The sequence below is a fragment of the Rhinichthys klamathensis genome, unplaced genomic scaffold (genome assembly GCF_029890125.1).
Source record: "Rhinichthys klamathensis goyatoka isolate OS25496 unplaced genomic scaffold, OSU_Roscu_1.1 h1tg000040l_1, whole genome shotgun sequence".
Taxonomy (NCBI): Eukaryota; Metazoa; Chordata; class Actinopteri; order Cypriniformes; family Leuciscidae; genus Rhinichthys; species Rhinichthys klamathensis.
Window position 1 is genome coordinate 3001572 of NW_026606587.1, and position 16529 is coordinate 3018100.

Consider the following 16529-nt stretch of genomic DNA (forward strand, 5'->3'; position numbering starts at 1 on the left):
GTTTTGTTAAAAAGTTGTCTGCCATGTCTTTTAAAATACAAAGTGGTAATTAAATCTAGCACCACCCCAGATATTTGAATTTTTAATAATTTGGTAAGTAAACATAACTGGATGCTCTACATCTTGAAATGGTGTTGTGTTTTCTTGCCACAGATTATTAACAGGCCAATCAGATTTCAAAAAGTGAAAAAGAAATGTGGAATATGCACAAATCTTAAGGCCTATTAAGTGAACTTAAAGAGAATACACTTTCATAACTTTCATAAAATGTTTCTTGACATACTTAAGTAGACTTATAAAAAGGGCATTTTATATTATTACATTTCAAATTACTGTTTTAAACAAGAAGACGATTACAAATACATATTAATAAATTACACAAGTTTCAATAGAAATTACATTGAAGTATATTTTAGTTTACCATAGATGCTTGTCTGTACATTCGGCAGAACATAATAAACATAGGGCTAATTATAAAATGACATAAATATGTACTTAAGTCTATCTTAAGTGGGTAAAATACACTAAAGTTCTCTAAAGCTAAATCATTGTATATAAATTTAATCTAAAATACACTTTCCTTTTCAACAGAAATAATGATGAAAACTTCATCAAATATTACAGAAGTAGTTAGATAATAGTGTCATTATTTAGTTCAGTGTTGATTCAGTTCTGTTCAATAACTGTTTATCCATTATAAATAAGTTCAATTCAGCTATAAGCAGCTCTACTGAAGACAGTTATGTAGTTATTCAGCTCGAGTCAGTTCAGTTTAATAACTCATCAGTTCAATTGCTGGATAATACGTGTCCCCAATTAAGCAATCCAAAGGCAACAGTGGCAAGGAACCCAAATTCTATCAGGTGACAAATGAAGAAAACATGTAAGTGAAAAAGTGGAGCTAAAGTGTACACTTTCTTTCCTTCTTTCTTTCTTTCTTTCTTTCTTTCTTTCTTTCTTTCTTTCTTTCTTTCTTTCTTTCTTTCTTTCTTTCTTTCTTTCTTTCTTTCTTTCTTTCTTTACAAGGGACATATTAGTGAAGACTTTTTTTTACTATTTTTAATGAATTACCTACCATAACTAGAGGAGCCAGGCCTACAAAGTCCCTCTGAGTGGTGTAGATCCTCATGGTGCCTTCAGACGCCCCCATCATTTTGACTTCATCAGGAAGAGTCAACTCCCACTTAATCACCTGAATCTCTGACTGGCTGCTGACATCCTCCACTTCAAAATCCATCTGAAGAACTGCTAGGAGTTTGCTTAATCTGAAAGAGAGCGTGCCATTAAACACCTCATGCCATATACCGTAAACCCTCTTAATCTTTTGTGATGAAATTGTCAAACAAACTGATTTGCAAGTTGCTCTGTTTGATTCTAAATAACTGAGTGCAACTATTGACTTTAAGTCAATAACTGTATATTGATCATAATGTCGTTGTCATTCACAACCCACTTGAATAATGCGACATTTACGAGTGAAACAGGATATTCAACATAAAAAAATTTAGGATAAGATGTGAATTTGTTCATAGAGAATTGACTGGGTGGTAAAAAGGTAGGGTCAATTTGATTTTATGTTGACTTTTAAAGATACATGGCTTGTGGTATCAACCTTTCAAGCAATCAGCAAGCCATATCTTTTTACATCTTAGTAGTGCAATCCCATCAATGCCCTGCATAATGCTTTCAATAGGACATGGGATCACCCCTAATCTGATGCATCTGTTTCAAATCTTAGCTTTAAAATACACTGCTTTCAAGCTCTAGGAATGAACCAAAGAGTTCAGATGGCGATTTTGTGTGAACAGCTTATTTGTTTTAATGCATCTCTTCAATGGATCTCTTGTACAGCCAAAAAGGCAATTGTTTCAAAAACTGGGATTGACACAGAAATGACTTTTGAAGAAATCCATGATAAAATAATCCAGTGGCTAGTGGGACCTCCATGTGTTTCACAGGACCATGATTTATCAAGTATAAAACAGATTAAAACCAACACCAGGCACAATTGGTGTCAATTAGTGAATTACAGCCAATATCATTGCACCTACATGTCAACTAACTCTCATTAGAGTATTAGTTGAGTATTAGACTGTTAGGAGTAGAGGTAGGGTTAATATAATATATGTTTAGGGTTAGAATAAGTTGGCATGCACTTGAAAAGTTACTTATAGTCAGTAGAATGTTTAAAGGGATCATCAAAATAAAGTGTTAGCAGATATTAAGCAAACAGTCTATTTATATTCTACTAATACTCTAATGAAAGTTAGAAGACATGTAGGTGCAACGTTGCTTATAGTCAACAGAATGTCTAAAGGGGACCATCAAAATAAAATGTTACCGAATTATCTATTACTGTTCTTTAGACTTATTACTTAAATATAGCGGTAGCTGCACCGCATCTTTGGAATAGTGTCCCTTTACACATTAAATCCTGTGATTCCATTGAGTGTTTTAAATCTAGGTTGAAGACCCATCTCTTCTCTGCTGCTTTTAAAGGGGTCATATAATGCCATTTCCATACAAGTTAATTTGATTCTTTAGGGTCTAAATTAAAAGTTTGTAATATACTTTAATTAAAAATTCTCATTAGTATTGTAAGAAAACACTCATTTTACCTGGTCAAAAACAGCTCTGTTTTCAGCACGCTGTTTCAGTGCATATGCCTTTAAATGATAATGAGCTTCGCTCACTCCGCCCCTCTGTTCTGCGGGCGTTTTGACTGGTTTTGACACAACGCACGTGGAGTGTTGCCTTGACAACAGTTGAGGGTATATTTTGGAGAGAGAATGGCAGCGGGAGTCTCTGAGGACACATCTGTGCAACCGTATCAGTTTGAACCGGAGTCGGACCCAGAACAAGATGACGGCCGCAAAGAAGTTCGACAATTAAGGCTCGAACAGGACGTTTCTGAATAGTTGGGTAACATAATGTCACTTTGTATGTACTGGCAGGGTAATGTTAGAGTAACTTAGTGAGATGTACAAACGCTATGTGTTACGTACTCAGTTTGTAATAACACAATAACCATAAAGCGTTGTTCATTATAAACGTGGAATTATGAATTATATTGAGAACGTCGTACATAGGAAACATGCCGTAATGTACCCTGAGTGTAAACCTTAGCCGCATTCATTGTGAAGCGCGCAAGCGATTTGCAAAGATTAATACAAAGGTTAATAAAACTTTACACGCACTTCTTCTGGAGGTGCAGCAGGGACACGAATAGTCGGTACCGATTCTTTTTTCAGGAGCAGCTTCTTAGCAAAACCAGCTTATACTGATCCTCGTTTATAAAGCAGTCTGGTGAGAAAAGATTCGCGAATCGCGCAAACATGAAAGCATTGACTTTGCTCGTGGGGAATATTCCCTTCGAAAACAAAACTCAGCCACTGCGTTTTCAGCGGTTCGGATTTAGGAACATCAAAATGACTGCTGTGTTCATTATTACACCCAAGAACAGAACACCACAATCGCTTAGACGCCATTCTGCTCCAGCGTATCAACAATAGCGGACTATGATGACAGCTCGCTCAGGGCGGGGATGTGTTGAAACGCTGCTGTCAATCAACAATCGTGGGAGGGGCGTCCGACCGTGTGACGTCACACGGTCAGACGGCTCAATTTGAGACTGGGAAAAACATATAAGGAGATTAAAACAAAAACACTGGATAGATTTTTATCATTATAATGATGGTTGTGTACAGGCACTGCCAACACACATTTCAGTACGATCAACTTGAAAAAGTGCATGTATGACCCCTTTAACTGTTCTTAGATACATGTGGTTTATTTAGTGTTTTGTGTGTTTTATGGTGTGTTTGTCTATATGTTTTGTAAGGTTGGGTCTGTAAAGCACTTTGGTCAACTCGTGTTGTTTTTAAATGTGCTTTAGAAAATGATTAATTGAATATGTTTATATCACAATTTAAGGCAGGATATTGTAATATTAATCCTTTGTTGCTGCTTGAATATGGATGCCTAACATAGGGTTTTTATTATGTACCAAGTACTGAATCCAAAATAAAAGAAACAATGACGGATACACCACTTTGCCTCAGCAGCAATATTGGAGAGAGATGCAATTCTTTATTCAGAAATCACTTTCACCTCCTTTAACCCTTTAAGCCCTGAATGCATTTTTAGTGACACACACAAAAGTAAAGACTCACAACTCCAAAACTATAGCAAGGGGAGTCAAAAGGTAGGCATTGTTTGATAGAAAACAACATTTTTGGAAAAAAAAGTTTTGTTTAGCAGAGCGTCCAAAAACCTCCCCAAACAAGTGTTTTCAGTTTCCAGGAGGAATATCTTTAGATCTAAGTTAAGGATTATGGTGATTATGGTTTTGGGCTGTATTCAATCATGAGAATCTGCTGTAAACAATGTTGGGCCATTTTCCACGATCTATGCATGTTTCATGGAGTTACAAGTGAAAACGCCACATGAAAGCTACCTTTGTTTTTTTGCTTAGCTACATGTGCGTATGTGATGTTTGATGTGTGTTTGTTACCTCCATGTTAAACGTAAGAATCTGTTGTAAATAATGATGTGCCATTTCTCACAATCAACTTTATGAAGTTACAAGCAAAAACGGGAAATAAATGCCGCACCCGTATATTATTTACATATGGGTCTGGGGTTTAGTCAAAAGCCCACAACATTTATGCTTGTATTATACTCTGTGAGACCTTTCAAATAACCTATGACACATGACTATCTGAGCTGTATGATGTTTTGTACATAGTACAAAAAAAAATATTATAATTTTTTTATCAGCAAATATAACTCAGCACTACTTTAGGAGTTAATCAAATTGGCAGCTGTCTTCTCTGGCAAACATGAAGTCATCTAATGCTCAAATCAAAGGCTGAAAGCCTAGAATTGTTCCTTCCATCAACCATAAATAGTGAGGAGACTTCAGGTCAGGCTTTCACTAATAGGATTCTGACACACACCTCTATACAACCCTGACCTTTGTGCTCCCATCTAATACATACATAGTAAACCATACATGCAGTCCTCAGGGGCAAACATGCATGTGTACACGTGTTAGCCATTCTTAGGTGTTTCTGTGGTTAATTCACTTTGAATTAAAAGCATAAATTCAGAGAAATATCTTTTATTAAACAGAAGAGGACTAATGAACCAATTACAAGAATAATTACAGGAATCCACTTTGACCAATCTGCTTTAGCATGTAAACTCACTGTTTCCATGGACAATAGTTCCTGCCTGGCACTAGTAAGACTTAGTTAATCACCGTCTAATCATCTGATTAAAAGTAATTAATTAAATTTTCCTTAACAGATACACTTACCTTTTCACATTTGCAGTTGGCTTTCTCTGACAGATTACTCCAACACTTCCATCTGGGCCTGTGTCCAGGGTAATGTCCCATAGTAGCGTGTTGGTCGGTGTGGCACTACGGAAGGACACGCCTTTTTTTACCATGGCTCTGTTAAGTGTAAAGTGTAAATTTCTTGATTAGATTTGCCCTAGTATCACTTTAAGAAAATGCATGAATTGTGAATAGATTGCAGAGTCTTTATTAGTAAGACAAATAGTGGTTAAACTAGTAACACAACAGGTCATTAACCCTTATGACAAATAAAGTTGAGTTAAAAAAGAAAAAAGAAAAATATCCTCGTATACTGTCATAATGTGGTGTCCCCCAAGGCCTGATTCTGGGCCCTTTGTTTGTTTAACTTGCATAGGTTACCACTGGTGTAATTAATCAATGTCCTTTTTCTCACTTAGACTATATGCCCACAAATCAATTTACAAATGATTTGCCTATCCTCTTCTGCATAGAGAACGTATGTATGTGGATTTTGCCTTTTGGTTTCAGATATACAATGACCCAGTTACCTTGCCATAGCAATTTGGGTTGTTAAAGTTGCTCAGATTTTTACTCCTGTCCATTTCTCCTGCATCTAACATGTTGATTACGAGAACTAATTGTCTGCTTACCATCTAATCTACCCAGACCTTGTACATTCCCAGGAAATCAAACCCACAACCTTAGTGTTGCAAGCACCATGATCTGTTGTTTGAGCTACAGGAACACCGGTCAGTTTGCTGTTTACTTTTTTTGAAAAATTTAGTTTTGCATATCCCTAGTATGGATGGTTTAAAAAAATGTTTTATGTAGATAACGCTATTTTTTTTTTATTTTTATTTTTTATTACTGGTTCCATCCTCATTGGAAGCAATGCTCATGTTTCTATTCATAGCAGTTTTGCATGTGTGGGTGCACGTGTATGGCAGGGGGAGATAAGGCCAAGGATGGTTTGTTCAAGGAGTATAAAGCTGAGGCTGACAGTGTGGTTTCCTATACAGGGGCGAAGAAGAGGATGTTAGTCTCTGTTCCCTTACAGGGGACAGGAAATCAATGACATCCACATCAGACCCAGTTAGCCAAGCCTAAACAGTCACAACAACCCCGACCTACACACAGTCACACACACACACACACACACACACACACACACACACACACACACACACACACACACACACACACACACACACACACACACACACACACACACACACACACACACACACACACACACACACACAAGCACACAAAAGCACACAAAAGCACACAAAACCCAAACAACCTTAATTTCAAGCAGCATTCATTGTTTAGAAGCTCTGGCAAAGAAACAAACAACTGAAATTTGACACTTTGGCCATGTATTGCACGATACAGATGCTCCACTGGTCAACTTTAGCTGTTCTTAGAAGTTCCTGTGAGGTCTTATCCTGTGAGCTTCCTGTGAGGTCAAATGACTACAGATAGAGTTCCTGTTCCTCCCAAACCTTTACAAACTGTCACACTGACCCCATATCACACTATTATCAGAATAATGTATCAATATAATTGAACATTCAACTGCAACATTATGTACCCACAGGGGAGAGGAAGTTCAGCAGCTCAATAGGGTCAAAATCCTGTTCAGCCCAAGGGACCATTAGAGCTCTTGGAACAGAATCTAAAAGCTTCCCGAGAACCAATACAGCCAAACAAAGTGGCATAGAGGATATCAATATGAGCATAATTATAAAAGATTGTTAAAAAAAATGCACCTTCCAGATTCCAGCACCCTCTAAATCTTTTGTAATGTCGAAGCCATATTTGTGTTGCTGAAGGGTCTTTTTTCTCTCCACGAGTGTCATATATATTGCTTTTATAAAACGCCATAGGGCACATTATTAGTCTCACAGGGGCTGTATTGTAAGACCCTAGATGCCTGCCTGCTTGGTAATCTGGCCAGATTTGTTACAGGGCAGTTGAACGTTCATTATCATGTTTGCAAACATACAAGCACAGGGAAGATTGCATTATATGGATTTTATTAAGGAAAACAGTAAAATTTGTGTTTCGTGCTTATAATACAGGGTTAAGGTTATGTTTCAGAAGATGTGATATTTTTGCGTTTAAAATTGTGTGTGCGTGTGTGTGTATGTCTGTGACCATCTGTGCTCTCTGGTTCTTGTAAGATGTAATCACTGTCTCGAGTGAGGGCTCATGGGAGCACTAATCTTGGCATTGACAGAGATGATCTTAGGACTGTTCAGACATGAGACCACAATCGGCCCTCCCTATCTTGACCTAAATGTTTAAATCAATCACAATATCTCTTTTTCTTTTGTCATTTTCCCCCTGCAAAGTTTCTGACTGTGCATTTACCAGTACCAGAGACATCAAGTGAGGCAAGCAATTTTCGAATGCAATGTATTTCAGATTCAATTGGAATGGTGTAGTTATAAACTATAATAATTAATTCCTATTTTAAAACACTATGCTTACATTATATTTACGTGTTTGTGCATTAAAATGCCTTTGTAAACACATAGTTTCGTGTTATTTATGCCATGTATGATGCAGATTCTGTGACCCCAGCCCTAAAAGTGAAACCTATGTTATCATCAAATCATTTTTGATGACAGGTGTTAAGTCCACACTTAACACCTGTCCAAGACCGACATTTAACATTCCTAACCAAATCAATCTATTTGACCTATGGAGACCAAACAACTTGAAACATCCATGCCAAATCATCTTCTGTCTGTCACTGTTGAGAACCTCACAGCATTACGGTAGAGGGTATATCAGAGCGAGCTGATATCACAAGTCTAATTGTGAGCCCTTTTTCAATTATCCGTCAAACATCGCTGACATTTCACATAATGAATGTAGGCTTTGAAATGTCATGCACATACTCAAACACATACAGAAAATGCCAAAGCACCATATTGAGAATATTAAATGACCAAGTAGTGGAGAAAACACACAGGGCCCAAAATTAGCAAGCACCAAGTGTCAAATGTAAGGAACATTGGGATAAACAAAATGTGACTGGCTTATTCTCAGAATTTATGGTCCATTTGTACTTGCATTTCTGAGAAAAAGCTGATTTTGCTTACCTCTTCCCCCTTTGGAAATAAGGGTTTGATCTTTTGGCATCATAATTGAGGGAGTGGATTTCTATGACAGTGTTAAAATATGCTTTAGGGTTGTAATATTGACTATTGACTACTCAATATGGGAATGATGGTCACACTATCAAAGATTCAAAAGGTCTACAAAAAAAAAAGGTTTTCTGAAGATGTTCTCGATTTATTGTGCACATAATCAGAAGTTCACAGGGATCCAGGTTTGAGCCCAACCTAGATTATTTTTCTGCATTATCTATCAACAAACTCTTCCTGAATACTTCAAAAGCCCCACCTAAGCATTTACTGAGACAATAAATGAAGACTTAAATGAAGATTCTCAAACCATTTGAATTATGAAAAGACAAGTCTAAATTATGAAAATTCACTCATTTAATCAAAACAATCACTGAGCAGCAGTTTATCTTTCCTGCCTCACAACCTCCTAATTAATGACCAGCTGAAATCAAACTCTGACACGTGTCACTTCCTGTCTAATAAAATATGAGCGTGACTACATGTGAAATTTATCATGGCGATTCCTAACGGGCCTCCTGACAGATTTATGTGTGATGAAATTCAGATGAGCAGGAGGAGCTATTTTTTACAAGGCTTGATTGGGCGAAGAGTTCACAATGATTGATCCCTGTGTGATTTAGAAACCAAAATACAGGCTTGAGAATTAGAAGTCCGGCTACTGATTTCAGTAACATATCGAATACATCGTCCATGGAAATATTAAATTGATGGCTGTTCACATCACTGTATGCATCAACTTAATAAGTGTACGATTGCAAAAAAGAAGAACTGGACTTAAGTAGGACTACATCTTTATATGTACTTTCAGCATTTTATTTGACCCTTGAAATATGGTTGAAATTAACTACTGAATGTATTGACAAGCATTTATGGAAACTAAATTGTACTTTAAGGCCATTTATATTAAAACGTGTATGTCATGTATTTAAATATATTTGTAATTACACATTTGTAATGATGAAGTTGCAATTTATACTACTGTATATTTACTGTAATATTGAATATTGAATAACACTGCAGTTAAAAGATATACTGCAGTTATAATAACAAGTTTTAACAGTTATAGTACTTTATGTGCTTAGTATGATAGTCAACACAAGTGTACTTTGGAGCACAACAAAACATTACAAAGTGCTCTTTGTACAAACAGTTAAGGAAATGTATTCTCTTTTAATAAACTTAATTATATATATTAATTTTATCTGCAATTAGGTTTTTTTTCACTACAAGAGTGCATTCAATACAATTAAGCACACTTCCATTTTGCAACGGTAATTTGCCACAAACATTGGGTCAATTAGAGCCACGATGAGCAGATAGCAACAAAGCACACACACGTGTATACTTTAAAATAAATACACCACTAATAACAGTAATAACCCACACTATACAAGACTAGATAACACAATCTGTATGCGTGCATACGTTTATGTTTTACGTGTCCACTCAATAAGAATGCTCTATAATGCTCTAACAATGCTCTACTGCAAATGCACCAGTCAGCAACCGTAATTATTAAGTAGCATTTCTATGACAACAACAACAACAACATTAAAACAAATCCATTAAACCCAATTCTAATGGTATATTTTCCATTTCTGCTACATTTTCATCACCATTTAAAGCAACCAGTGTGATATCACAGCATGACATATCAAACCACACATCTGTTACAGTTTTTCTCAATTGCTAAAACACTAAAACCCATTGGCTGAACAAAGTTCTCAGTTGCCTGAACTCATTTAGCTAATTGTGCAGTCTGTTGTCAATACCTTAAACTATTTCACATGGCAAAACACAATTTGCAGATCTTACTTAGACTTTTCAGCAAAACGCTAAACACATTCTCATTCTCAAAACATATTCTGCACTGTAATGCACACGTCATCCATACTGGTAAACACAAGTGGCAATGATCAAATACAAATAGAGAACAAATGTCATTGATTGAACACAACCACTCAAAATTGATTTAACCTGTTTCAAATGATGCCCAAAGACAAGAAGAAGCACACTGATCACGTTTACTCCTTTGATTTTTGTCCCTTTTAGTATTGTATACTGTAGTACAGTGCATTGTAGGCTGTATACTGTACAATTAACAAATTATATGGCCCCGAACATCGTTACTGTAACAGTACCATTTGTTACAGTACTGAATGCTCAATAGATTTGACTGGTTGCACTTGCAGGTTCATATCAACAAAGAACAAGAATTACAGTATCAAACAATAGAACTGACAAAGGAGAAGTTTGTGAGATGCAGGGCACTGTACTGTAAAAATAGGGGTACAAGGAGGAAGAACAAATAAAATTGCAAAGAGCAAAGCAGAGTAGTAATTTCTGATCAATTTTGCGCTACTATGATGTTTTCATTCATCAAAAGACAATGACGGACAAATATGAAATTTGTTTTAAGATTAAAAATGTACTTCTCCCTGAAATTTTGATGGTACAGTAATGTGTCACGGTTAAGTCTACAAACAGAATAGCCGTCCGTAGATATCTTTCGAGAACTGTATGTTTTGAACAATGTGTTTTCTATTTTTTGGTGTATTGTTTACTGACTGCTTGATAGTGTATATCATTTTGATCACTTTGTCTATGATTTGAGAGCAGTGTTTGATTTTGAACACAAGTAAAACTGTTTTGAGGCGAAAGTTTCATTTTGCAAGAAGAGTCAGAGGTTTTGTAAATAGTGCTTGAAGATGAGGTTTTGTGTTTAGTGTTTTCAGAAAAAGGAGCAAGGATTCAGAAATTGTGTTTTAGCAATTGAGAAAAACTGTAACATTTAAATGCTTCAAGGGTAACTGAGCAATTGTTCATAATTTGATAAGTGTCAGTTAATGAAAAGTATCAATTGACCATCTAGAACCATTTTCAGATTGATTAATGGAAATCAAACAACTTTAATCATGTTTGTGTGGATTTTAAATGTTTTGGGATTGGGCTATGTACTGAAGAGAAGAGAAGAGAAGAGAAGAGAAGAGAAGAGAAGAGAAGAGAAGAGAAGAGAAGAGAAGAGAAGAGAAGAGAAGAGAAGAGAAGAGAAGAGAAGAGAAGAGAAGAGAAGAGAAGAGAGTCTCTTGGGACAGTTGTCGTCACTGGGTTTGCAGTGACTGATGTGAGCTGTATGGAAGAAAGCTGGCCGTGGACAGACTGAGATTTAAGGCGACAGTGATTAAGTGGCAAGAGCAACAGGGCTTAGAGAAAGAGAGAGATTGGATATCAGCAGAAAAAGCTCGCACACAGGGGTAGATGAAGAAATGTGCTTCAGAGACGAACGAACTTCACCAGGAAAGCCTGAGACAACCGAGATGGATGTTAAGAATGAAGGGGATTTGGGTAGGCAAGGACAACAGGTCCATCTATCCTAATAACACAACCTGGCATGTAAATATAAAATGGTACACACATGAAAAAAGTGCACATATGTGATCATAAATTACAGAAGTAGAGCACCTTTACAGGTAGACCATGCTTTCAGAAGGCTCAGGAAATAGGTGTGTTCTCCATCATGATGAACACACAACTGAAAGTCTATAAACTGACATCTCAAATCTCGTCAGTCTTCCTAAGCTTCTTAATTTAATTTTCTGAGATTTACCAAATTTCCACAGTGCTGAAATCCACTGGATCACAAGCTCTTCCAGGTCTCAAATGTATTTCTTTGAAGAGAAGGAATTAATGTTTAGGCATCAGTGATTAGTGACATTCATTTTTGTGTACTATTCTATAATGATCATTTTTGAATTTCTGAATTAAAATTAAACTTTAAAATAAGGACATAAAGTCAGAATATAAAAGAATTACAACACTGCTTGGATAACAATTTTAAGTTTTTTTTAAAAGGTCATTAAAAAAGACCTTTAAAAGGTATTAAAAATCCTAAAAATACTATTATTCTACAGTTTTAAGATACTAATATTTGAGAGCGAACATATCAAGGTAATCAGATCAATACGTTTCTAGAAAATATCACATTATTTAATGTTTCTTTTACTAATTGGCAAGGATAGTTCAGGTTGTCAAATGGTGCAATCATGGCAAAAAAACAAACAAACATTTTAATACTACAAAATCAACCACATTCTTCTAAATAGTTTTACTTTCACACCCTAAGAAAATTTGAGAAAAAGTTATCATAGGCACAGCAAGACATGGCTAGCATGGCTTTAGCACCATTAAATCCAAACATTTGTTGAAAATATGATAACAAAATACTATAAAACAGTATAACATATTTATTCTAATACTCATACATTTTGAGTAACCTTGAGTAAAGGTTCTGGCTAAACCCTTTCTGACTCCTAAATGATGCTTACCTTGTCTAACCAAGCAGAAGCTCTATATTTAGACATGCTTTTTAAAGAACAGCACGACAATGAATGAGCAGCCAAAACATTCAGAGAGCGAGAGAAGCAACAATAATCTGAGAGATTAAACGTGCATGTCTGGGATCAGCCATATAGCTAGATGCTCAAATCTGCACAATGAGCTTCTCAGACTATGTTCCCAGACTTTATGATCCCGGGGTTCTGCAGTCAGAATAACAGCTCAGAATATCATTGAGTGTATTTCTCCACTTAGCACTGATAATCTGCACTGCTTCCTGAAACTGCTTCCTAAAATTACTGAAATTTTCAGGAAAAAGGCATAATCCATTAAAAATCTTGTTACCAATTTATTGGTATATTTTCCATAATGCATTAGGACTGTGGTAAGGCATTTCTGTTTAGTAGCTTAAAGGGTCATGAACAAAACAATTGAGATGTGAACAGATATGTAAAGGCTGCACATCACTGAAAACACAAAAAGCACTCATACATTTTATCAATGAGTTGAAATTGGTTATTTTTCAAAAGCAAAGCCGGAGGAACGTCACGGAATATGAGGTAGAAGCGTACCTTCGGAGTGTGTGACTGGCTGCAGGCACGATTCTACGTCAGCTGGCCATCGAGCTATTCTCAGCATTTATTCATTAGAAATAGTTCGTTCAAGCTAATCACAACGTTGTATTACACATGAGATTGCATTACAGCAGAGAATTCAAACAACATGGGAGCGGTTTCTGCGCAGAACACATAAAATAAGTTTATCAACGCTCGCAACATGGATAATATAGTTCATATACGGCGTTTCAAGTTTTTATGGACATATTTTACATACTCTAGTTCTCTAAACATGAACCAGCACCGTGTATGCGCTCATGTCTTCTTCAAATGAAATATATGTGCATTTCTCCCTAGTTCTTGTGAGTGTTATATAGGGTTATATTTTTAAATTGCATCAAGGTGCCCTCAAATCCGTTTTTGTTTTTTCCCCCTCCGTGGTCATATATTTTAATATTCATGTGTCTGTATAATTAATGTGTTGCAGGTCTGTGTTTTATTGGTTGTTGTCCCACCTCTTCTCACCCTCTACACTCCCACTTTTCCACAGTTTACACGCCAATTTCTTGAGACTTCTTGAGCTCTGAGGTGTGAACGACCAGGCTACAACAGGGGGGCTTTCATCACACTTTAAAGAGCATGGTGTCAGCAATGGCAAGGTTGTGGTTTTGATTTCCAGGAAAAGTTACGAAATGCATAAATGTCTTTTTTCAGGACTTACCTGAGAGAGAAAGTGTCCAGGTTGGCTGAGCTCTTCACGTAGACATAAAAGGAAGCGATATCAGTCTTCTTAAGGGGTTTAGAGGAGGTCTGGATGACCACAGACTCTCTCAGTCTGAGCACAGACACTGGCATGGCCCCTTGTTTGACTTGCAGGAGCCGAACACTCCCGATTCTCTGCATGGGGGTCACGGGCATGTACTCAGCCTGAGGCTGCCCGGCATTTCCACTGCCCAAATCCCACCTCTTGCCCTCCTCCCCACTGGCTGTGCACGGGCCGTAAGCACTGGGACGGGCCTGGTAATAAAGCTCCACTGGGTTCCCCTGGTTTGGCCCTTGTCTTTCCCGACTGGAGCTGCCCTCAACCGGGCTGAACCAGCTTGCAGGAGGGTCAACCTCTGCCATACAGGTTCCATGCTCATTTCGGATGACACAGGAACCACGGACCTCCTGAGTCTGCCAGAAGGCATACACAGTCACGCACGGCAGCTCATCTTTTGTTCCTTTCTCCTTCTCTCCTCTGTCCCAGTCTCTCCCAGCCACGTAGAACAGGACTCGCACTTTGGGAGAAGACGAATAGACCCACCGGGTCAGGACGAAGGATTGGACTCTCCAGTTGACGGTGAAAACTGGTGGTGAGGACCGGAATAACTGCACCGACTGCACTAAGTCCAGGGGGATCTCCTGTTTGGTTGAGAGTGGGCCGTAGCTGGCATTGATAACTGGGAGACGTCCCGCTCGGAGCATGACAAATGGCTGCGTGTGGCTCTGCATGCTGGAATTGCGCATGATGTCCTGTCCTGCTTCTTTTAGTAGGAAGTATTCAGCATCCCATACCTGATAAGTTACGGGAAGGAACAACGGATATGGGGTGGAGGATTTGGTGGCATCGGAGATCTCCTGACTGTCCAGCTCTGCAGGAGAACAAAGAGACAATTGAATAAGGAAAGAACTTATTTTAAGAGATATGTGTAATGTTGTCTTCATGCCATACAGTGTGTATACATAGTCCTGTGTGTGCACCACCAAAATGTCTCTCAGTAGCTATATTTGATTTTTTTTATTTGATAATTTTTGGGGGGTTTAATTGTTTTCGATGTCGCTTACGACCATACAACCGAAATTGCTGATCTCGGAAGCTAAGCGAGGTTTGTCTTGGTTAGTCAAGTCAAGTTTTTAATTTTATTTGTATAGCGCTTTTCACAATACACATTGCACAAAGCAGCTTTACAGAAAAAAATTACATTAAAGGGGTCATATAATGGTATATGCACTTTTGCAAGTTGATTGTACTGAAATGTGTGTTGGCAGTGCCTGTACACAACCATCATATAATGATAAAAATCCATCCAGTATTTTTGTTTTAATCTCCTTATATGTTTTCCCCGCCTCAAATTGAGCCGTTCGATTTTGTGACGTCACTAAATCGGACGCCCCTCCCACGATTGTTGATTGACAGCAGTGTTTCAACACATCCTCGCCCTGAGCGAGCTGTCATCATAGTCCGCTATTGTTGATACCCTGGACAGGCCCGCCCACAGAAATGACTGGGCCCCTGAAAAGGTCCAGTGAATGGGCTCTCCCCAAATCTGCAATAGGCTACTCATATCATGCGTGTGCTCTCTCTCTCTCCTACATTAACACATACGTTTAGACTTACTCAGTGATGGGGTCTATTTACACACACACACACACACACACACACAGGGCTCTCAAGTGTCACGCATTGAGCATGACAGTCACTCATTTCGGTCTTTTGTCACGCACTCCCGCCACACATTGTATTTCTCATGCGGAAAAACGATTTATAATATATTTAATATGCCGCAGCGCCCAAAATGTCTCTGGCCGCGCCGCTGTCACTTTGGACTCGGCAGGAATCAAGCGCGTCTCCCCTGTGTTGTTCGTCGAGCTACACAAAAGCCAATCAGAAAATAGCACTATTGTATCTGGGTATGATTTAGCACAACCAATGAAAAAAAAGAAAAGAAAATTGTCATGAAACAACCCCATTCCCGCGACCTGTCTGTCCAATATCTAATGGTGTGTTGTGTTCACACCGAAGGCATATTTAATTATTTGCGCGAGTAGATTAGGCTACAAACAAAGTCAATGCAAAGACTCAAATAGACGCATCATTCGCAACGCCGGGCGACGCGTTTGCCGCGAACGTCTTCCGCGCAAGTTGAAAAATTTGAACTCGAGCGAATGTTCAAGCGTCTAACTAGACGCGATAAACGCGTATTTGACGCTCTATTCGCGTTCGGTGTGAACACACCATAAGGCTGCCACTCTGCAGAAGCAAATTCCATCCTATCTTCGATATGTTGTAGTAGTTTTAGCCGGACAGTGCACATGACAACTGCTGTAAATGACATGAAATATTCTCTCAGTCCTCGCGCATCTGATAAGGCCTCATTAGATAATTTACAG

The 16529-nt window shown here is 37.9% G+C and overlaps 1 protein-coding gene across 1 annotated transcript in view; it reads right to left on the bottom strand.

Moving 5' to 3' along the window:
- Positions 1 to 16529, bottom strand: part of LOC130081900 (transmembrane protein 132C) — a 44971-nt gene that overhangs the window by 18439 nt on the left and 10003 nt on the right. The window contains exons 2-4 of the mRNA XM_056246614.1: positions 14098 to 15010; positions 5321 to 5458; positions 1076 to 1265 (exon numbers count right to left, since the gene is read on the bottom strand). Of these exons, the coding sequence (XP_056102589.1) occupies positions 1076 to 1265; positions 5321 to 5458; positions 14098 to 15010 (1241 nt within the window). The remainder of the gene's footprint in view (positions 1 to 1075; positions 1266 to 5320; positions 5459 to 14097; positions 15011 to 16529) is intronic.